Source organism: Belonocnema kinseyi, chromosome 6 (assembly GCF_010883055.1).
Source record: "Belonocnema kinseyi isolate 2016_QV_RU_SX_M_011 chromosome 6, B_treatae_v1, whole genome shotgun sequence".
Classification (NCBI taxonomy): domain Eukaryota; kingdom Metazoa; phylum Arthropoda; class Insecta; order Hymenoptera; family Cynipidae; genus Belonocnema; species Belonocnema kinseyi.
In genome coordinates this window covers 21,780,359-21,803,438 of record NC_046662.1, presented here as the reverse complement: position 1 = coordinate 21,803,438, position 23,080 = coordinate 21,780,359, and the positions used below count along the sequence as shown (strand labels likewise).

The 23,080-nt window shown below is 27.3% G+C and overlaps 1 protein-coding gene across 2 annotated transcripts in view; it reads left to right on the top strand.

The window, feature by feature from the left end:
- Window positions 1-9,554, top strand: part of LOC117174829 (ceramide kinase) — a 49,850-nt gene extending 40,296 nt beyond the window's left edge. For both annotated transcript variants that reach the window (XM_033364207.1, XM_033364206.1), the window contains exons 5-8: window positions 233-385; window positions 508-704; window positions 4,143-4,306; window positions 8,247-9,554. In XM_033364207.1, the coding sequence (XP_033220098.1) occupies window positions 233-385; window positions 508-704; window positions 4,143-4,306; window positions 8,247-8,328 (596 nt within the window). In that variant the 3' untranslated portion in view covers window positions 8,329-9,554. The remainder of the gene's footprint in view (window positions 1-232; window positions 386-507; window positions 705-4,142; window positions 4,307-8,246) is intronic.
- Window positions 9,555-23,080: the final 13,526 nt, after the last annotated feature.

Here is a 23,080-nt window from a genome sequence, read left to right as displayed (position 1 = left end):
AAACATTAAAAAAACATGCGTTACCTAGAAATATTTTATTTAAAATTATTGCTATTTTTAATTCAAAAAATAAGCTTCGAAATTTTAAATGTTAAAAATAATCTCTTAGCTTGGAAACAACATAAATGCTTGGTCATTTAAGAACTCTACTAGTAGAGAATTTTAATCCCTGAACCATAAAATAATTGGATATTTAGACAAAAAAATAAACCTAGTCATTAATATTTTGCAGGTTTCAAAAAAATAATCGCGAACAAAGGATATGAAGGGGAAATAGAGCTTTTATCAGACCCGTGTCATCCGGCAGCAAGTACTAAATGCATGCAGAACTGCACTCGGTGTATTCAGCACATGCACAAAAGTATTCCAGACCAGGAGATTACTAGTAAGTCAAATAGAAAACATAGCTTTATTTTTCAAAATTACCTAGAGTTTATTTTAATAAGCCTCCTAATGAAAGGAAAAATTTCATACAGGTTTTTAATCTTGATTATATTAATGTTTCAGGATGGCTCACAGTAACAGGAAAATTCTTTATGGTAAATGGTGCAAATCTTTCATGCGCATGTTCTAGAAGTCCGATGGGTTTCAGTCCACATTGTCATATTGGAGACGGTTGTGTGGATGTTATTGTCATCAGACACACATCTTTTATCAACAATATTAAATTGCTTCTGAGGCTTAGCAGTAAGGACAAAAATTTGGTGAGTAAGTCTTTCAAAATTAATTATTATCGATAGAATTTCAGATAAGAGGCCATACTTAAATTACATAATGGATTATATAATTATTATAATAATATTATGATAATATTTATATAATAATAAAAAACTGTAACAAAATATTTTTACCCCCCCTCCCTCCTCCTACCTTGTTACTATACGTAATTTTTAGATTCTAGAATTTTTTTGCTAGTTATTGTTATGAGAATTAGGCAGGGTCTGAGAACTTCATTTTCAAAATTTTCTGATTTTCCCTTGACTAATTTTTTATTTTCTTTATTCATTAATATTCAAATACCTGAACTTTAATCTTGTAATACTTTAACCATAGAATCTTTTATAAACGGATTGAAACCGCATTTCAGATTCAAATATAAAATGTTCAAATTTATTAATTTATTTTAATTAAAAAAATGTCTTTTCTGTTATGAAAGATGCAATTTTTAAATTACTTGAATTTTCAACAAAGTAATTACGTTTTTTTTAATAATAGTTCAATTTTTAACCTAGAAACATAAATTCCAATTAAAAAAGCGCCATAGTTTATATTTCAATTAAAAAAGATTAAATTTATACAACAAAACAAACGATATTTGAATCCCAAAAAGACGAATTTTCAAGAAATAAAGACTTTTTATTCAAGAAAGAAATAATAGTTTATCTGAATTGTTAAACCTTCAAGCCAAAAGACGAATGTTCTTTACAAAAAATGACATTTCAAATAAAAAATATGACTTCAGCAAAAAAATCATTTTCCATGAAACTCATGCATTTTTACCCAACAAAAATGAAATTTCAAACCAAGAAAATTATTTGTCTTCCAAAAAAAGAAGAATTTTCAACTGAAAAAGATCAATTTAAAAAAAATGGAACAGTTATTAGTTTTCAACATAATAGTTAAACTTTCAACCAAAGAGATGAATTTTCAACTAAAAATATAAATTTTTAGAAAAAATGATTTCTTAACCAAGTGATTCAACTAAATTTTTCAATGAAAATAGTTGAGTACTCAAGCAAAGAAGAATATTCTTTAACCAAAGAATGATAAATTTTCAAAAAAATAATTGAATTTTCTGTTAAACAAGATTTTTATTGACTTTTTACATTAAAAATATGGATTTTTAAACAAGAAATAAGTTTCTACGAAAAAAAAATTAATTTTAAATTCAAAGAGACGAATTTTTAAACAAAAAGGATGACTTTTCAGGAAACTTGACGAATTCTCTACCAAATATAATAGCATTTTTGTCAAAATAAAAGATATTTCTCTTAAAATTGATGAATTTTTATTAATTTTTGTTGTTGTAATAGTTGAATTTTCATCCAAAAACGATTCTAGTTGCCTTTTCAAGATCAAAATATGATTTTTTAACAAAAATTTGATTTCTACGAAAAAAATCGATTTTTCAATCCAAACAGACGAATTTTTAACCAAAAAGGATTACTTTTCAATCAGATTGTCGAATTATCTAACAAATAGTTGCATTTTTATCCAAAAAAGAGTCCAGTTGACTTTTCAAGATCAAAATACGAATGTTTTAACATATAATAAATTGTTACCAAATAGTTGCATTTTTATCCACGAAAGATGAAGTTTATATTAAAACAGATGAATTTTAATAAAGGTGACAAATTATTTTTATTTTAAGTGAAAATTTCATCCAGAAAAATTTAAGTTCATTTTTCAATACCGAAATATAAATTTTAAACAAGAAATAAATTTCCTACGAGATAGTTAAATTTTCAAGAAAACAGTAGAATTTTCAATCAAACAGTTGCATTTTTATCCAAGAAAGATTAAATTATTCTTAAAAAATATGAATATTAATAACAAAAAATTAAAAAAAGAGTTGAACTTTCATCCAGAGAAGATTTTAGTTATCTTTTTCAACACCAAAATATTAAATTTTCTTAGAAATAGTTAAATTTTTAACAAAACAGCATAATTTTCAACCAAAAAGTATGACTTCAGAAAAATTGTTGAATTTTCTACCCAATAGTTGCGTTTTATCTACTAAAAATGTAATAACAGTAGAAAATTTAAATATTTTGCTGCCAGTCCTTTTTTTTTGGTTAAGAATTAGATTTTTTACAGATAATTTAATCATTCTATTTTTAGTTGAAAATGTATCTTTTTGGATGAAGATTCAACTATTGGATTGAAAATTGATATTTTTAATTTAGAAATTAAACTAGTTGTTAAAAATTTGATGTACTTAACGAAAAATGCGCCTTTTTGTAGAAAACTAATCTTAACGGATGAAAATTCATCTTTTTGGTATAAAGTTTGATCATTTTAGTTTGACTCAAGTTTTATTTTTATTCAATAAAGATTAGATTTCCGCTAAAACAGATAAATTAAAAAAATTCAAATGTTCATCAAAAGAAAATTTCAGTTAACTTTCCAATACCAAAATAAGAATTGTAAAAAATAAGTTATTTTTCTCCTAAATAGTCGAAACAGATAGCATAAAATTCTCCTGGTAAAGGAGCTATCAACAAGTGAAGTTTAAATTTGAAAATAATATACGAAAATGTTGATTAGCAAGCCTCAGAAGTCTTATTTTTATTTCCCCATTAATTTTTTATTGACTGTAGTAATTAAACAAAATCCCTGCATATATCCGCTTTTAAAATTGATAATTATTTACTTATTTTGATTTAAAAGTATAGTTTTCTATATTTTAATCAAATCAGAGGCAAACTATTACATTGTGGAAATGTTCAAATTCTCCAAACTAAGATTTAAGCGCCTCGAATTTTTAAAATTCTAAAATTAGTTTCCTTTAGCTTTGAAACTTAAAAGTATTAAAATTTTCCAGTACTCTATATTTGAAGCATTCAAGTGTGAGATCAGTCCAAAATTTAAATGAGTGAAATTAAAAATAGTTCGAATTTAAAAACAAATTAAGAAAAAAGTTTAATTAGCCAAAAATAAGATTTTTTAACATCCAAAACAGAAAAAAGCAAAGTATTAAATAAGATGATAATCCAAATTTGGAAAATCTATTTTTTTTTGAGTTCTGAAAATTAAAAATGTGCGAAGTATTCGATTTCGAAAACATTACATTAATTTTTTTAATATTTTAAGCTGTAAATGGCAATTTCCTGAATTGAAAGTCTTTTATCACTTTCAATCTAATTTAATTGGAGAATATAATCTTAGTGGAAAGAATCTAGCTTATGGACTTTTTTTTCCCTAAAATCTCTTTTTTTTCGAAAATGTTGGTATTTTACCTATTTTTATTGGTTGATTTAGTACAATTACTATTATTAGAACAACAAAAGACCCATTAGAGAAAGTAACATTTAGGTACTCTTTCTTTCCATGTAACAGATCACTTAACTCTCGTAAAACAAAGAGCATTTAACCGACTCATTAAATTAATAAATGAGTAATGTAGCGTTTCATATTTCCAGTACGATTTACCGTTCGTCGAAGTTTATAGAGCCAGAGAATTCACGTTCAAGGCAGCCCCTACTTCAAATTACTCTGAAAATGGAAATAGCATTTCAATGAACTCCGGATTAAGTGTTTGGAATTGCGACGGCGAAGTGATTCAAGTTCCAAACGTGAAGATAAGGTAAATATATTAATTACTATTCAGTTTTCGAAATAAAAGTAATTATTTATTAATCAGTGAACCAATTTTTATTTGAAATTATTTTTCAATCAAATAAACCTTTTATTTTAGGTGCCATGCATAGATTACGTTTAGTTTTTTCCTCAAGTCAATAAAAAATGAATTCTCAACAAACAATGCAGTATTTTATATTTTAATCAAGAAAAAATTTTTATTTTAAATCAAAGACAGTTTCGTTGAATAAAAAAAGACGAATTTATTAAAATTATGATATCATTCAGTTTAGAATGCGTAATTCGAAAATCTTTTACTTACAAAATTTTATATTTCAGATTTTATTTTTTGAGCTCATTTTCATTTAAAGAGTTTTAAATTGTCGTTTCAAAGGCTTGAAAATTTGTTTAGTTGGTTCACGGTGAATGTAAATTAATTCATGATTTTTCAAAGTTAACTGTAGTTTAGGGATTAAAAAGTAATAATATTTAATTTTACAAGACGATTCGGAATCGGTTCAAAATTTTAGAATTTTTAGATTTTAGCGTTGAAAATTAAACTCTTTCAAATGGAAAGTCTGATTAGTTAAACAAATGAAAACACCCGATTAAAACTTCATAAAAAATTTCAATTTTAAAATAAGTTTAAAATAATACATTCGTAATTAAAGGCTTTTAATAAATTTCGCATATTGTTTCAGTCTAAGATGATCCATCTTTAAACCATTCCATTTGAAATTTTTTAGATAAAAAAAAGAACCCTTACTTAATATTTGGAAACTTCTGACAGTTTATTTAAAATCAGTCATTGTAAATCAAATATTTAAAACTAAACAAAAAAACTAAACTTTAAACGTTACAGTTTTAATTTTTCTGTTTAAAACAATTTAGAAGAGAATATTTAGAAAATTTACAAAATTATGAAAAATTAATGTGGACTATTTTAATCATTTTAAAAAATCTTTAGTTGTTCTGAAAAATTTCAAAAATAATTTTAAATTCGAATAAATGTAAGAACAACATGTAGATGTTTCAAGAATTTGAAATAAAATATGTAAGCATTTAAGGATTTTTAAACTATTTAAAATAAAACTAATTTAACTTTCATTTTAAGAAGTGTTTAGTTTATAAATAAATGTAATCGTTCAATTTAAGTTTTTTTTTTAATTATTGATTGATTCTTCAATTTAGAGAATTAAAAATGATAACGTGGTTTTATATTTTTGGATCTAAATATGAATCTTTGAATTGAAAAGTGTTAGATAAATTCCAAATAAAAAAGTGTCATAGTTTATATTTCAAGCAAAAAAGATTAAATTTATACAACAAAAAAGCGGAATTTTATAACCAAAAAGACGAATTTTCAACAAATAAAGATTTTTCCGTTTAAGAAAGAAATAATAGTGTATCTTAATTCTTGAACCTTTAAGTCAAAAGACGACTGTTCTCTACAAAAAATGTCATTTCAAATAAAAAATATGATTTCCGCAAAAAAATAATTTTCCATGAAACTCATGCATTTTCACCCAACAAAAATGAAATTTCAACCTAAGATAATTATTTGTTTTCCAAAAAAGGAGTTTTTTCAATTGAAAAAGATCAATCTTAAAAAACGGAAAAGTTACATTTTCAATTAAAAAATTAACTTCAAACCAAAACAAGGCTTTTCCAATAAATAGTTGAATGTTCAACCAAAGACAGAAGCCTTCGATCAAAAAAATAAATTTTTAACACTGTAGTTTAACTTTTGCCCAAGTAGTTAAATTTTTAATTAAAAATATTAATTTTCAACAAAATATTTCAACTTTCAACCAAAGAGATTATAAGAGTGTATACATAAATGTAATCGTTCAATGAACATTTTTTTTTAATTTATTGATTGATTCTTCAACTTATAAAATGAAAATGATTACGTTGATTTATATTTTTGGATTTAAATCTGAATCTTTGAATTAAAAAGTGTTAGTGTCTTTGAATAAAACGGTCAACTTAATTTTTCATTGAATATCAACCAAGCAGTTGCATGCAATATGTTAACTTTTTAAGCAAAAAAGAAGAGATTTCTACAAAACAGTTGAATTTTCAACCAATCAAGTGACATTTTAACCAAATATTTGAATTTTCAACCAAAATGATTAATTTTCTACCAAAACAGATGCACTCTTAACGAAAATTGTAATGCTTGATATTCTAACCACGAAAAAAAATTTATTTCAAATAAAAAACAGTACAATTGAACCAAAAAATATGAATTTTCAACAGAATAGTTGAAGCCTCATCCAATATAGATTCATTTTTAACCAAAAAGTTCAATTTGTTAAAAAAAAAATGAAATTTCTACCAGAAGCGATGAATTTTCAAGTAAAAAAGACGAATTTTCAACAGGAGTTAATTTTCAACCATGACAGATTTTTCAGTCACTAAAGAAAAAAAAATCTATACGAAATGTTGAATTTTTGCCAGAAACTTGAGCTCTCTATGAAGAAGAAAAACTTCTAAACAAATAGTTGAATTTTTAAGCAAGAAGATTAATTTTCAAACAAAAAAGACTTATTTTCAACAAAAAAATTAATTTTCAACCGAGAAGATTAATTTTCTAAAAAAAAAAATTCTCAACAAAATACATACATTTTTAGCCAAATATATAAATTTTCAACAAGAAACCAAAATTTTTCAAACGAGATAATTAATTTTCTAACAAAAAAGACGAATTTTTAACAAAATACGTAAATTTTCTACAAAATAGTTAAATCCTTAACTAAAAGACACCGAAAAAGGTTTTTATTTTAAATGAGAAACAGTTTAATTTAACAAAAAAGAAACTAGTTTTCAACAAAATATTTGAACCCTCAACTTCCCAGATTGATTTTCAACGAAACAGTTGCTTTTTTTAATAAGAAAAAAAAATGATTTTCTACAAAATACTTGAATTCTCAATAAATTATATACATTTTCATCCAAAAAGTTGCATTTTTAACTTAAAAAATACCAAAATTTAACCAAAAATAGTATACTTCATTTTTCATTACAAAAAATTAATTTGTGAATTAAAAAGGCGAGTTTTCTACGAACGGTTAATTTTTCAATCAAAAGGTTAATTTTTAACAAGTTAATTAAATTATTAATTAAACATTATTTTGAAACCAAATGTAACAAATTTTCAACATGTTAGTTAAATTTTCAACCGAAGAAGATTTTATTTAGAATTACATTAAAAAAAACTTTTATTTTAAACAAAAAACAGTTAAATTTAAACAAAAAAAAAACCTATTTTAAACAAAATGATTTTTATCAACTTTCTAATAATAAAGACGAATTTTCAACAAAGTACATCAATTTTGAACTAAAAAAATGTGCATGAATATTTAACGAAATAATAGTATATTATTTTCAACTTGAATAGTTAAATTGTCTACCAAAAATGTAATAATAAAATTTTGAACTGCAAAAATCAATTTTGATTAAAAAAAAAACTCATTTTCGATAAAGTAGTTGAATTTTCAATCGAAGAAATAAATTTTTAGTCAAGAAGATAAAGTTTCAACAAACTAATTGAATTTTCATCCAAGGGAATAAATTTCCTACGCAAAAGACGAATTTTGAATAAAGAAATTGAATTTTTAACTAAAAAAGATGAATTTTCCACCAAAAAAAAAAAATTATGTTTTTGACCAAAGAAATGAATTTTTTAACTGAAATTATGAATATTCAGCCAAGAACATTAATTTTTAACAAAGTAGTTCAACTTCCGTTCAAACAGTTGAATTTTCTACCAAATTGTGAAATTTTAAAATATGTTCCGTTTTTTTGATGATTCGCAGTTTACGTAATTTATGCACTGCCCCTTATAAGTTATATTTATTCTACAATAAAATTTATTTCCTGATATTGTTTTCTGTAAGAGAAAAAAATTCTCTTCCTTAATATTTTACTGATTTGCCAAACAGGGTACATTGCCAACTGCTGAAAGTATATACAAGGCGAATCCAGGAACCAATAAAAGAGCCGAGCTGCTTTTGCTCGTCCTGAAGAATTGACAAGGGCATTTATACTAAATGCAATTCCTTCGTCTTGCCTTAATTTGTTGTATATTATTTTATCCGAGATTTCGAGAAATCTCCAACGTGGCAATTTTTAAATTTTCTGATTTGCTTTAGGTCAAACATTCCACAAAACAAGTCTTTTGCACCGAGAAAAAGCCTCCTATTTGGCTGTTTTTTAGGATTAAAAAAACGATTTAAGCCAATAGGCAAACTGATATTTATATTGTTAATGAGAAGAGATTTAGACGCAGCGAGAATTGTTACAAATATTAAATAGCCAGAGGAAAGGGTTTTTGTGATAAGTAAAAAAGAATAGTTTAAACCGCCGATTAATAATTTTCACGAAAATTGGTTTAATTTTGACCTAGGTTTAAAATAATATATCTCAATTTAAGAATCTCTAGGAAAAACTCAAGCTATTTTTATATCCTTTCATTCTGGCTATGATATTTTAAATACAGTAGAGATTTTAAGTATTGTATTATAAGATATCAACATCAGACTTGAGTATCTTTTGGCGCTGTACTTACATTTTTAGAAGTAGTGGAAAAAAATGAAAACTAGAACTGAGCTTTAAGATAAACTTAAAATGAAAAATAATTTTAATTAAAAAATGAGGAAATAATTTCAAGCTTTGTTACTGCACCTTCTTAAGAAAAAAAAATGACTTCGATAAATAGCTATCGATTAAAGATATATTTTTATCGTAAAAAATCATTTCGGAATATTTCTAGAATTTTGTGGTGCCGCATTAAACAAACCTTTCTTTACACTCTATTATTGCTATTGCATAAAAAAAGTATTTTCAACAGTATATTATGAAGTTATAAAATTATATTTAAAAAATGAGCTTGCGCTCTTATCAATATAAGGGTTGAAAAATAAGATTTTAGAGGTCCAAGGTGCATTTATATTATGTATTGTACGAGTTGTGGAATTAATTTTGCTCATTCTTTTTAGTATTTTTGATTTTTGCGGAGGATTTATACGAATAGTTTATATTTAATTTAATGAATTATTATAATTAATTTAAGAGAGTGAAGAAGTCGATTGAATTGTACATAAAGATATTATTATGGAAGAAGACGGATATTTGTGATGAATTCATTTTGAATATTGTAGATATGTATTTCTAGAGAATTTTTTTTAAAGCAGCTCAAATTGAAGGTCTTATATGGATTATAGAAGTGAATAAAAAATAAATTTGCTATGTCATACTAAAGTTTTTTTTATTATCAATGCCCTAAAAGAAAGACAAGTGTGGAAATTTAGTTTTTTAAAGTTACTATGCTGAAATATTTTATTTCATTTTGAATTTAGAATTTAAAAATAAAATCTGCTATGTTATAGTATGTTTTTTTTTAATTTCCAGTGGATGAAAAATTAGACGAAAATGTCTAAAATTAAAGGTTCTTGACATCTAGGTGTGTATTAAAAAATTAATTTTTCTTTAATAATTCTATTTTTTAGTCTCAGAACTTTAACGAAAAATTATTTTTTAATTTACGTGAAACGTTTTCGTATAAAAGCATGAAACTTTACATGGGAAGAATGTATTTAAAATTGAATTGTGTATTATAAAGATACAAATATTTTTCAGTTTATCATAGAAAATGCTATATTTTAATCGACATCCAAGAGATAAGTGGCTCTACATTTTCCTATGATCATTTTACAAATAAAAATTTTTCTCTGTGCTGCCTTTACTTCGATGGAAGTTGGTGAGCATTTTCCCTAGGTTTAGTAATCTCGGGTTTATTTTGAAACGAGAATAATTTCAGGGTGGCGACTTGACCAGGAAATCAGGAACGACCATGGACTTTATTGGCCGGCAAATGGCCGGGTATTTAATTAAAAAACCGGGAATTTACTTCTGATCGTAGCTAAATTCAAATTTTCATTATTTAAGTGATCTTGGTCAATTTAGAAAAGTCATTTCTACTTTATTTACAGTCACAGATTTTTTTAGATTATCTCAGTTTAATCTAATTAAATCATAATTTATTATTTATTTTTTCATTTATTTGGAAATTAAACTAGTTGTTCGAAAATTTATTTACTTTGCGCAAAACCCTAATTCTTTGTAGAAATTTAATCTTTATGGTTGATGATTCATCTTTTTGGTATAAAATTCAACTATCCCAGTTAGAGATTCATAATTTTATTCAAGTATTCATCAATTGGGTTAAAAATTCATTCGATATAATAATAATAATTCATTTTCAACTTGGTTAAAAGTTCATTTATTTCTGTTGATAAAGATCAATTGGTTGACAATTCAACATTTCAGGCTAATAATTTCACTGTCTTTTAAAAAATTGGCCTTTTTGGATAGAAAATTCAAATGTTTACTTGAAACTACAACTGTTTTTGAGATTTAACTCTTCTTTTGATGAAAAAAATATAAAAAATCTATATTATTTGAAAATTGGACCATTTGATTGAAAATTCAATTATTTTGTTCAAAAGTCATATTTTGTTGTCGAAAATTCAAACATTTTGTTGAAAATTCGTCTTTTAGAATAGAAATTTTAATATAAAATTAATCTGTTTTAGTAGAAATTCCTCTTTATTCGTTGAAAATGAACTGTTTTGTTGAAAATTGAACTAAAATTTTTTTTAAATTGAATTAATTAAATTCATTTTATTTTCTATTATTTAAATTAAGTTTATTGAATTTCTAAATTTCAATTTAATTTATATATAAATTTAATTTAAATTGAATTATAAAAAATTTTTCTTTTTGCATGAAAACTCAACTATTTGATTGAAATTTCAATTATTTTGTTCAAAATTCCTTTTTGGTCAGCAATTCAAATTCTTTGTTGAACGTTAGTTTTTTTTGATAGAAATTGTTTCTTATGAAATTAAAATTCATCTTGTGTGGCGAGAAGGTGATCTTTTTTGTTGAAAATCAAACTGCTTTCTAAAAAAATTCGCATTTTTGCTTGAAAATTGATCTATTTATTTGAAAATTCAACTATTTGATTACAAATTTGAATATTTCGTTTAAAGTTCGTCTCCTTTGATAGTTTAAATATTTTTAAATTCAACTATTTGGTTAAAAATTCCACTTTCTTCGTTAAAATCGATCTATTTGGTAAAAATTTAAATTTATATCTGATAATTCAAACATCTTTTGAAAATTATGAAAACTATTTGGTTGGAATTTTTTTTTCTTGTACACTCAACTGTACAAATTGTACAATTAAAAAGTTCGTAGTTGGGTTGAAAATTCGCCTCTTTTGATTGACAGTTGAACTATTTAGTTGAAAATGCTACTATTTTTTTGAAAATTATTTTGTTTTAAATTCAACTATTTAGATGATAATTCATCTTTCTTCGCTGAAAACGATCTTTATTTTTATTGAAAATTAAGCTTTTCAGATTGATAGGGTAAGAAAACCAATTCTTGGTATCTTAGCCCAATTATTGGCATGTCAAAAACTGAAATGTATTTATTTTATTTCAGATAAATATTTAATTGCATTAGATAATTAATATATGCATTATACATAAAAATGATAGAGGAAAAATCTGCATAATTTAAAAATAGATTTAAAAGTCCTGAAAAACTTTCAAAAATAATTTTGAAGTGGAAAAGGTTTCAAACAATTTTAACTACACATTTTCTTAATATTCCTGGGAAAATTAATAATAAGGTTTAATTAAAAAAATTAATTTGAAGGTAATATTTAAAAAGGTTTGAAAACAAATTTGGATTGGTAAATAACAATTGAATGTTCGGCATTCATTCATTCTTCAATTTAGAGCATTTAAAATGATAACGTAAATTAATATTTTGTAACCAAAAATATTTGTCTTTTTTTTAATTAATAAAAGTTTGAAATTTGAAGTTTTGCAGTTTAACAGGATTTAATTTTAAATTGTTCTTTCGAAAAGTGTGAAATGCTTCCATTTTACTGGTGCAAATTATGGAGCGTTGAATTATAAAAATGTTCAGCTTCAATTTTAAAAGTTTGAAAGTGAGAATCGCTCAACTTTGAGTGCTTTAATTTGGAGCTTAGTTTTAATGACTTCAAATGAGAAAAATTCAGCTTTAAAAGTGCGAATTTTGTATTGCGTAATTTATTTATTTATTATATTTAAAAATATTTTTACAGGTGAAAACACAGCTGGAGGAAATCGCCCACAAATTGCCCATTCAAGGCAATTCAAGTTAGGATTTTTAGAATTTGAGCAGGACTTTTTGCGTAACGAATTTTCATTTTCCTTGAACATGCATTTTTAAAAAACTAGCACTTTTATTTGATTTAACTTGAAAAGATGAATTTTTAATCAAAAATATCGAATTTTCAACAAAGAAAGATGAAGTTTCTACCAAACAGATGGATTTTCAATAAAATATTTCAATTTTTAACAAAATAGTTTAATATTATCCAAATTGATGAATTTTTAAGCAAATGGTCAAAGTTTGAAACATAAAAGATTAAACTTCAACAAAAAACTTTTGCGTTTTCAATTAATTGAATTTTTCAAAAGACAGTTACATTTAAAAAAAAGAAATTTCAAATCCAAGAGACGAAATTTCTCTCCAAATAGACGAATATTCAATCAAACAGTTGAATTCTCGAGAAAAGGAAAACTTGTTAACCAAATTTTTGAGTACTCAACAAAATAATTAAATTTCCAGCAAAATAGTTGAATTTTTAACCCAAAAATTTAAATTTTCAGAAAAAAGATGAATTGTTGACAGAAAATGTAATGGTTGATACTTCAACAACAACAACAAAACACTACTTTTTAACAAAATGATTCAATTTTCAGAAAAATAGTTCAATTTTCAATAAAATAATTAAATTTTTAGCAACATATTTAAGTTTTTTAACCATATATTTGCTTTTCCAACAAAAAATGTAACAGTAGTTGATATTTAAACAAAACAGAGGCAATTTCTGATGAATTTTCAAGCAAGAAAATGAATTTTCTACGAAAAAAGATCAATTTTCAACAAAATAAATAATGTTTGAAATAAATAATTGATAAATATTTTTATTATAAGCTATGAATATTTGAAACTATAATTTATGGCAAAAATCATTTTATTTATAAGTATTTTTTCTAGCAATGGGAAACTGTTACAACTGTAAACTACTTCAATTCACAGAATGAACAAAATAGCTCAACAGTCGACCATATAGTTGAATTATCCACCAAAAAATATTAATTACAACAAAATAGTTGAATCTTCCACCAAAGAATATTAATTTTCAACCAAACAGTTTCATTTTTAATCCAAACAAGATTAAATTTTTACTAAAGAAGATGAATTTTCAATCTAAAAGAACGAATTTTCCACAGAGAAAAGTGAATTTTCAAACAAAAAATATGACTTTTCAATAAAATAGTTGAACTTTTAACAAAATATTAAAATTTTATATAAATTGATAGTTTCAACTAAATATTCAAATTTTTGAACCATGTAGATTTTCTACAAAAAAAAAAGAAATGTTCAATTGAAAAGTACGAATTTTATGTCGAAATAGACGACTGTTCAACAAAATATTTGAATTGTAGAGAAATTTCTTTTAAAAACAAAATACTTGAATTCTCAACAAAATAATTAAATTTTCAACAAACTAGTTGAATTTTCAACCCGAAAAGTTGAATTTTCCACCAAAGGATGATTTTTTGCGCGAAAATATAATGGTAGATACTCGAAATTTTTTTTAATAATTAAATTTTCAACAAATTATTTAAATTTGTATCCATATAGTTGAATTTTCAACAAAAAATGTAACAGTAATTTATATTTTAACTTATAAAGATAAAGTTTCAACCAAAGGAGATGCATTTTTAAAACAAAAAGACGAATTTTCTATCAAGATGATTCATTTCATAACAAAAAAAAAACAACAAATTTGCTACAAAATAAATGACGCCTTAAACAAATATTAAATTTTAATCCAAAAAATCAATTGCCACCAAAAAATGGAAAAATTAAATTTGAAAAATCATTTTTTAACAAAAAGTGTTAATTTTTAATTCAACAGTTGGTTTCTTAATTAAGCCAGTATAAAAGTTTATTAATTTGAAAACTACAAGAGCTTCAAATATTTTTATTATAAGCAAAATTAAGGGGGAAAACATAAAATGTACAATAACTTTTATTAGTAATTTAAAGCTGTAATTTATGGAAAAAATCGTTTTAACTATGAGTAATTTGTAAAATTTCAAAGTCTTATTGTTTCCGATGAATTACCAAAGTAGTTTAACTTTCGACCTAATAATTGCATTTTCCACCAGAAAAGATGATTTTTAACGACTAATGTAATAGTAGATATTTCAACCAAAAAAGGATTATCATTTTATGTAAAAAACAGTTTAATTTAAACCAGAGAAGGAATTTTTGAACAAGGTGGTTAAATTTTCAACACAAAAAATGTACGAAAAGTTATTCATCTTCAAAAAAAGTTGAACTTTCAGCCATGAAGGATCATTTTAAAAAAAATTTGTTGAATATTCATCCGAATAATAAAAACTGTTAACTAAAAATAGATTCATCCGGAGGAAGCAATTGCAAAAAAGCAATAGAAATAGAAATAAGGAAAATAAATTACTTTTAAGAATATTTTTCATATCAAGATGGCCACAAAAATTCATTTTCAAAATTCTCTAATTTTTCTCGGTGTAATTTTTTTTCCTGACCAATTTTTAATTTTTCTTTACCTGATATCCAAGGACCAGAATCTTAATCTCATAATGTTCTTAACATAGATATCTTATACAAGGAATAAAACAATTTCAAATAAAAATAAAAAAGTTTCATTATCTTTAACAGTCACTTAAAGTTTCTTTTACAAAAATTCCCTAACTTTCGCAAGACTTTTTTAATATCCCTATCTTTTCCTGACAAATACAATTTTTGGACTTTTCCCTGTTGTACAGGTTTGTCCGGGCGAAGATAAGTTTTGCAAGGAAATATTATGGGATCAAGGGAACAAAATGTAAAACACCGAAAGATCATACATGTGGTCAAGTTGTTAAATATGCAGATTTCTTTGCTATTCAGATTATTGTCTGCATGACCTCCAAAGTACCTGATCTCCATTGTAAAATTCAAGCAATAACAAGTTAGACAATTTGTACCGTAAAGTACTAGAAAATAATTAATTAGGTATAATTTGTTTTGTAATTTCAAGTTTTGCTAAGTGGATGTCAATTTCTAGAAAGCGGGTTGAGAAACATAGATAAAAGTTTACAATGTTAATAAATATTTCTAAAATTTATAAACTAATAAACTTTTCCTACAATAAATTTTAAATCTAATGAATATAATATATTGGTATTACACCATTAAGCCATTTCCCTTTCGGGGTAGGCGTGACTCATTCGGTGGGGAAAGGAGTAATGTTGGGAAGGGATAGAGAATTTTCAGATTGATCTAGAATTCTCGTGTTATTTATGTAAATAACACGTTCGTTCCGCAAAACTGCTCCGACCCAGGTTGCTGATCAATTTCTCTAGCAATCACCCCAAGTGAAGATCCACGCAAAGTCGTCATGTTAGGTTCCCCACTTGGGTCCATTAGTGGCCAAGGTCTTTTGTTTCAGGCGTCATTCACTCTACTGACACTCTTTTTATTTATTAACTATTTGCCTCCATACTTTCCTGTCCTGGCATACTTTCCTAGCTTCTTTTATGTCCATGCATTTTTTCATGCAGACTCTCGTGTTTCTGTGACTTCTTATGTCTCTTCTAACTAGGGTCTCATTCACACATTCTAACCATTCTTTCCGCGGTCTACCTCTGGGCACGCTGCCATTTACTTTACCTTGATTCTGCACCACATTCTTTTAGAATTATCTCGTTACTTACTTTGTCCATCAGAATTTTGCCGCATATCATGCGCATGAATCTCATGTCAAATGCGTTAATTTTACTATTATCTTTTTCTTGATAAGTCCATGTCTCGCTATCGTATAGTACAGTCGGTACAAATATAGAATTATGTATTGCCATTTTAGCTTTATTTGATATATTTTTACTTCTGATAAGGGGACCTGCTCTACCAATAACCTTCTTACCTTCGTTTATGCGTCTATCTAATTCCTCATCTATCTTCCCGTCCCTAGTAAATAAGCTACCAAGGTATACGAACTTCTCAACTTGTTCAATTCTCTCATCATTTAATAAAATATTGCATAGTGCTTTCTCGCCCTTTCCTTCGAACACCATAGTTTTTGTTTTATTTCAGTTAATTTTGAGGCCCACGCTCTTCATGCTTGCATCTAGTTTATTCAACATTCTTTGCAAGTCTTCGATTGACTCTGCCATAACAACCTTAGCATCTGTGAACGCTAACCCACGTGCCCTTACTGTTTCGAGATCCACACCCTCTTCGTCGAAGAGAGCCATTCTTAAACACTTGTCCATAAATAATATAAATAACCATAAAGACATAACACATCCTTGTCTAACTCCTTGAATAATGTCGACACATATATGACATATATAATTTTTCATATTTTCATATGTAAATATGTGCACCATAAAATTAATGTACTAAGTCCAATTTTGACGAAGGAGTTTCTTTCAAAATCATACTTTCTCGCCTTTTACATTTACTTTAGTGAAAAAATAAGGGTTTGTCCATTTTTACCCCAAAATTTAATATTATAATGCATTAAAACGTCGAGAAATTAAAACTTAAAGAATTCAGTATCTATACGAAAACATTCCATTTTTACAAACAATTGTGTGGTTATTATAGAATTTTAAAAGATATTGAAAAATTGTTCATATTTTTATTAAAATAAAAAAATCAATGTTTAATAAACCCAACAAGAAATTCACAACGGGCGCGGTACCGCGCCCGTATCTGCTGATACTGGCAGGCGAATTACTGACATTTATCTGGAATGATAACAATGTTCTGTACTAGACCCCTAGCGCTGGCCCTGTACTGTTAGTGGGCACTGGCACCTTCACAAGACTATATACTGTACAGTACTGGAATTTAATACTCCTAACAGGGCAGGTGTAATTATGACATTGTGTGCTAGCCCATATTCATATAATGTACTCACGCATTTCTGGCATAAAATAAATTACTTTATTTGATGGAATTCCCTTAAATTCTCGGAAATTCATTCGAATTGAACACAAATATAATTAAAGGTTATAATTACTAAAATATTATGTAAGATTACATTCAAACTTTTTTTATTTTAAGGAGAATACAGCGTAAACTATAGCACATCTATAATCTGCAAGATCTTTGAAATATTATTCACTTCTCACTCTCATCACTCTTATTTTGTATTTGTTTTTCGATGTACGAACTCTTACAACCTTCCCTGTTCGTTGCGTCTGAAAACCAACGGCTAAGCTTTCCTGTATTCTTTTGGCAGCAGGTCTGGATATTTGGCAGTTATGGCTTCTGAAATTAAACAAAAATAGTAATAGAAAAAAAATTCTTTGTATCTACAATATTAATAGATTGAGCAAGATTATTTTACCTCGCAAGTATTTGCATATTTTTATTTTTATATGTATTTCATTTGAAGTTAAATTTAAAAATACCCTTTTAGGAATAAAATAAGGGATCTGGCCGGATAGCTCCGGTTTAAATCGGGCTTTGGTTGGTGAAAACGGCCGGGATCCGGCTAAAAATGTCACGGTATACTGCTCGAATCTCACCCAGCGGGCCAAAAAATTAAGGATGTCCTACAGACGTCTTTGGCACATCCCTAAGATGTGTTATATAACATGTCTTTTGGATACCCTAGGGTCTAGGGATGCTCTTAAAGCGTCTAATGCCAGTACGAAAGATGTCTTGAGAACGTCCTTGTCCTTATGACGTCTTTAGATCACCTTTAGGACATTGGGCACCTTAGAGGTGTTAATTTCAGCCGGGATCCGGTTGGGTAATCCGGCCACAAAGCGATTAAAAAATGTTTCTTCAGGCGAGGGAATGGTAACTTGTTTTGTCTTTTAAAGCTCATCGTAAAGAATACGGTGGCTTTTAAGTCAAATCAAGGTTACCACTTCTAGCGAGGAAATTGGAGTAAAATTTCAATCACTGATCATAGAATCTCCTAACAATTGTTTCAGTTTGCAATCCACGTGGCAATTTTAGGTTAGGAAGAAGGAAAGGAAAAAATTGTATAGACAACAGTATAGTTTAATTTAAAACAATAACAAAAATAATCCGTGCACTAAGTGGGGGTTTCCAACATATTACTGAAATAAGGCTCATTTTAATTACGGATCTCGATTTTGTTTGTGAATTGTAAAGAAATGACGCGACGTGAGAGTAATGTGTATGCTCGTTCGAGGTGCGAAACTGAAAATTACTATCTAGCCAGACGCCAGACGCAGAAGGCACCATACATGGCGGTAAATTTGAAAGTTTACAGAATAAACATTGTCTGAAAATAGAGAAAATTAAAAAAAATTGTGAAATTTCTACTATTGCATATAGCAGAATCGATTATTCATATTTAATAAGTTTAAAAATTTGAAAAAATTTAATGTTTTTTAAAGAACTTTAAAAAGCTCGTTTCGGTTTCACTGATCTAATAAATTTATAAATGATACTTTTCAAATAATGATCATTTTAGCATCTCATAATTACGTCTTTGATAACGTCACAGCTCTCAGAAAATGTGTAATTTCTACAAGAAAATGATTCTGACCAGTGCTCTGTAGGCTCTCGACCACGAGATCTAACCAGGGTTGGCCCGGTCCGTAACCGGCTGGCTCCGGACTAGGTGATTCGAGAAAAATGTTGCTCGGCCAGCTTCAGATTCGACCAGAAACCTTGTTTTAGTAGGACCGGCCGGGCCAATTTCTGCATGGTATAATGAAATTTTATTTAATTTGAAGCTTCAGATTATCACAGATGTCATTATGAAAATTGTATGTTGCTCCCCTTTAAATGGAAATTTTATATATTAAAAAAAGAAGACCTAGGTGCACTTTAATGACAAAATCTGCGTTCAAATGAATATTTTCGCATTTCGCAGTTATAATTTCTGGAATAACAAAAACCAACTTTGTTCGTGTTCGACCACCAAATACGTGTTGTTTTTAGTGTCAGTGAAGAAATTATGAATTTATGTAGTTGATTAATGACGATTATTAAAGAAAAGAATGCGTAGGTCTTAAATCTCTGAATGCGTGTAAAATTTGTTTTTCATTTCTTAGCCTTTGCAGTAGAACTTGAAAGGATGCATATTCTCAAGCCTACTGAAAATCTACATCTTTTCGGAAAGTATTTTTTGAATTTTTGCGAATCACAAAGTAAGTATTAAAAGATAGTACGATTATATTGTCGAAGAAGACATGTATTGGGAATTGGAATATCATATTTTACATAATCTCTATTTCTAAAATGCACGCCTTTATGGCATCAGTATATTGTAATGAATACAGACACCAAATACAATAAGTAATAATGACGAAAAATGTCAAGAAAGATCATCCGACGAAGCAGGTTCCAAGTTCCAAAAGTGTGCATTTTTGTCTTAAGCAATTTGTTAAACAATTAAAGTATTTGTCATCTTTCTGCAATTTTTATAAACAAACTATATATGCCAGATCGAAAAACGAAATGCAACATTGCATTCCTCTCGAAAATATATCTAGATGTGATTTTTTTTAAAACCATTTAGAAAAAAATTAGCGCGTTTGTTGCGCAGTATACTGTTGCTACGTGCCTGTAGATATGGATTTGAATCTTGTTTAATTAATTAAAAAAAGGGTCATATAGAAAAAGTGAAAAGACGCCTGAATTCGTCTCGGAAATATCGCTATATTTCCGAGCCGAATACAGAGGTCTTTTTACTTTTTCGAAATGACTGATAAATGTAGTTTTCAATTGTTTACAGCGATTTTATTGAACTTTAGATGAATAATATCTCAGGGGTTTACTGTGCATCTACGTATAAAACATAATCTCTTGTCCCTCCTGTAAATCTAGATCATCTAGCACTCAGAAACGTAAAATATAAATGCTTTAATAAAAATTTAGAAAAGAATTTGTATTATATATTTACTTTTTTCATCAAATTTAGAGCGGCGCTGAATTTTATTCCACTCAAAGCGATAACATGTAGTATTAAATTGAATAAATAAATTTCACATATCTTGTAAATATTTCTTCAAAGAATATATTACAAAATTCGTTGATGGAAAAGAAACATGAAAATTAATTAATTTGATAAATATAAAATTTCTCAATTTCTCTCTGTCCACTTCAAAATGAACATCGAGTTCCAAAGTTAATTTAAAAAAATCAATGTATACATATTTATATTAATAAATTATATTTAAACTAAAAACTTCCATGAAACAACTCCCATAAAATGATAAGCATTCGTAATTAGGGGCCATTCACAAAATACGTGATACAATATTCAGCAACTTCTGACCCCCCTCCCTCCTATTCATCTGCAGATGTGAGATGTTTTTTAAATATAATTCTCTATTAAAAAAAAGTAGTAAGTAACAAATAAATTCACAAATAAATATTTATAAAAAGAACAATTATATATTCAATATAGGTCAATAAAAATATTTGTGTATGTGGAAATAATAATCAAATGTGCTTTAGTACCTTTGTATAGGTAAATTAATATTTAGTTTTGTTTTCATTTACAGTATAATCAATAGAACCAGTAACCTTTTGGGATATTTGAACTTATTTTTGAATTACAAAATATTGGAAATATCGATGACTTTCCTTCTTACAACCAATAATACTTTTTATAATTTTCTATTATGTTCGTCTGACTTGAAATATAGTTTTTACGTATCCAGACTTTTTCTAACCCATTCATTGTGTTGAGTTATAAGATTAGCTCATAGTGATAAAATTAAAAATAAATTGCATTTAATTATATGTGACGTGCGCTGAAAAAGGGGGCTTGCTCTAAAAAAAAGTCTAAATCGCGTTTTTTCACACCCTTCGATAGTTTTTGAGCTGCTCCTTTTAATGAAATCATCGGCGGGAAAATCCGAACGTTATTATTGTTAATAGTTGAGTTGTTAGGTACCCAAAAACCGGGCTTTCGCTCGAGAGCTCGAAATTTTATGAAACACGTCCAAGCACTCGCCACTACAATTATGCGTCTCCTCCATACCCCGTCCGCGAGCAGCGTCTACAACCTATCTCTTTCCGTGAGAATGTAGTGGTAAGTGGAGAAGGAAGATTTCGTGAGTCTTCACTCTCTCCTAAAAGTCGCGTCTACCGGGGAGACTTCGACTGCTCTCCCTGAAAATTTTTACTTTTCAGAGTAAGCTGTCAATATATTATCTCCATGATGCGTAAACATCTATAATTACGTTTTCTTTTGTCATGTTTCATTTAGCAGTTGGAACATAAAATCGAATGAAATTGCATTGACGACATAGTTTCGTATAAAATCTCGTAAGTTGATTTTCACATATTATATTTGACCAATGTTAATAATTTTATTATCGAAAATAGCTTTTGAAGGCGTGAGTAACTTTAAAGTTTACAAATAATTTCTATATTATTAATATATTATATCTAATTCTTTGTGTTTCCTTTAATTTTATCTAAATTTTAGATTTATTTGTAAAATAATATGTAATGAAAGGTATGAAAATTTTAATTTCAGAAAATGTTGGCAACAATAGCTATTATTATAATCAGTGTATTTGTGCTCCTTTATGCTGTCAACAACTTTTTCGGAAATAAAGATTTAAATGAAAAAACTTCTCACATCTCCGGACCTTTAGCATTTCCTCTAATTGGGTCTGCATATATTTTTATTGGAGATTTTTCAACTACAAGTAAGTTTTCAGTCGAAATATAATTCTACTATTATTATAAAAAACATTTCTGTGTTGAAATATTATCACAGGCTTATACTGCCCAATATGTCGAAGGCATTTTTGTTTAGAGTTGGATTTTTATTTGATCATTTTGCAAGGGGCTGTGTCGGCATATATCATCAGTCACGGACGCATTTTTATAATGCAATCAAGTGATCTGATGAGAGCAGTCTGCCCAGACATGTTGGATAAAGCCTGGTTTTTATCCCATCATTGACGGACTGGGTTGCAGTCAAGTACACGATGGGGGGACCTACAGCTTAAGGTGGGTTCCGAACCACCAGAACCTCGGTAAAGGTACATTGAAAAATTTCTAGAGGTACCCGGCTCAGGGATCGAACCCCGGACCTCTGAGGTAAAGTCCGAGTGTCTAACCAACTGAGCCACCGAAGCTCATTTATTATTATCATTATTATTATTATACAGTGTTTTTATTAAACTTTTACTCGGGTAAACCCGGTTATACATTATAGTCACGGACTAATTCAAGTGACTGATGAGATTAGAATGTTATAAGTTAATTCAAATAACCTAATACGATGATTAAAACCTCCTGCGATGATGTTGTAGGTATAAAATTACGAGCGGCCATGAGCGTTGGAGGTGACAACAGTCACCTCTGGATGCTTTCTTAGAGCTACCATCTCTTAGAGCTACCATCTTTCTGAGTTACTTTATTTTATAATAATAATTATTATTACTATTAATATTAGTGTTGGTTTTTTAAACAAGAAGAAATTATGTGATTTGAGGGAATATCCTCCAAAAAGTTTTGACATTGTAAAAAAACAAATAGACTTCCAGGATTGGGTGCAATTGTGGGTCCGGATGCAATAAGGGCACATAAAATTTTTTCGTGCGAAAACGAAGTCCCCTGGAGGCTTTAGAAAAAATTTTCGAATTTTAATTTT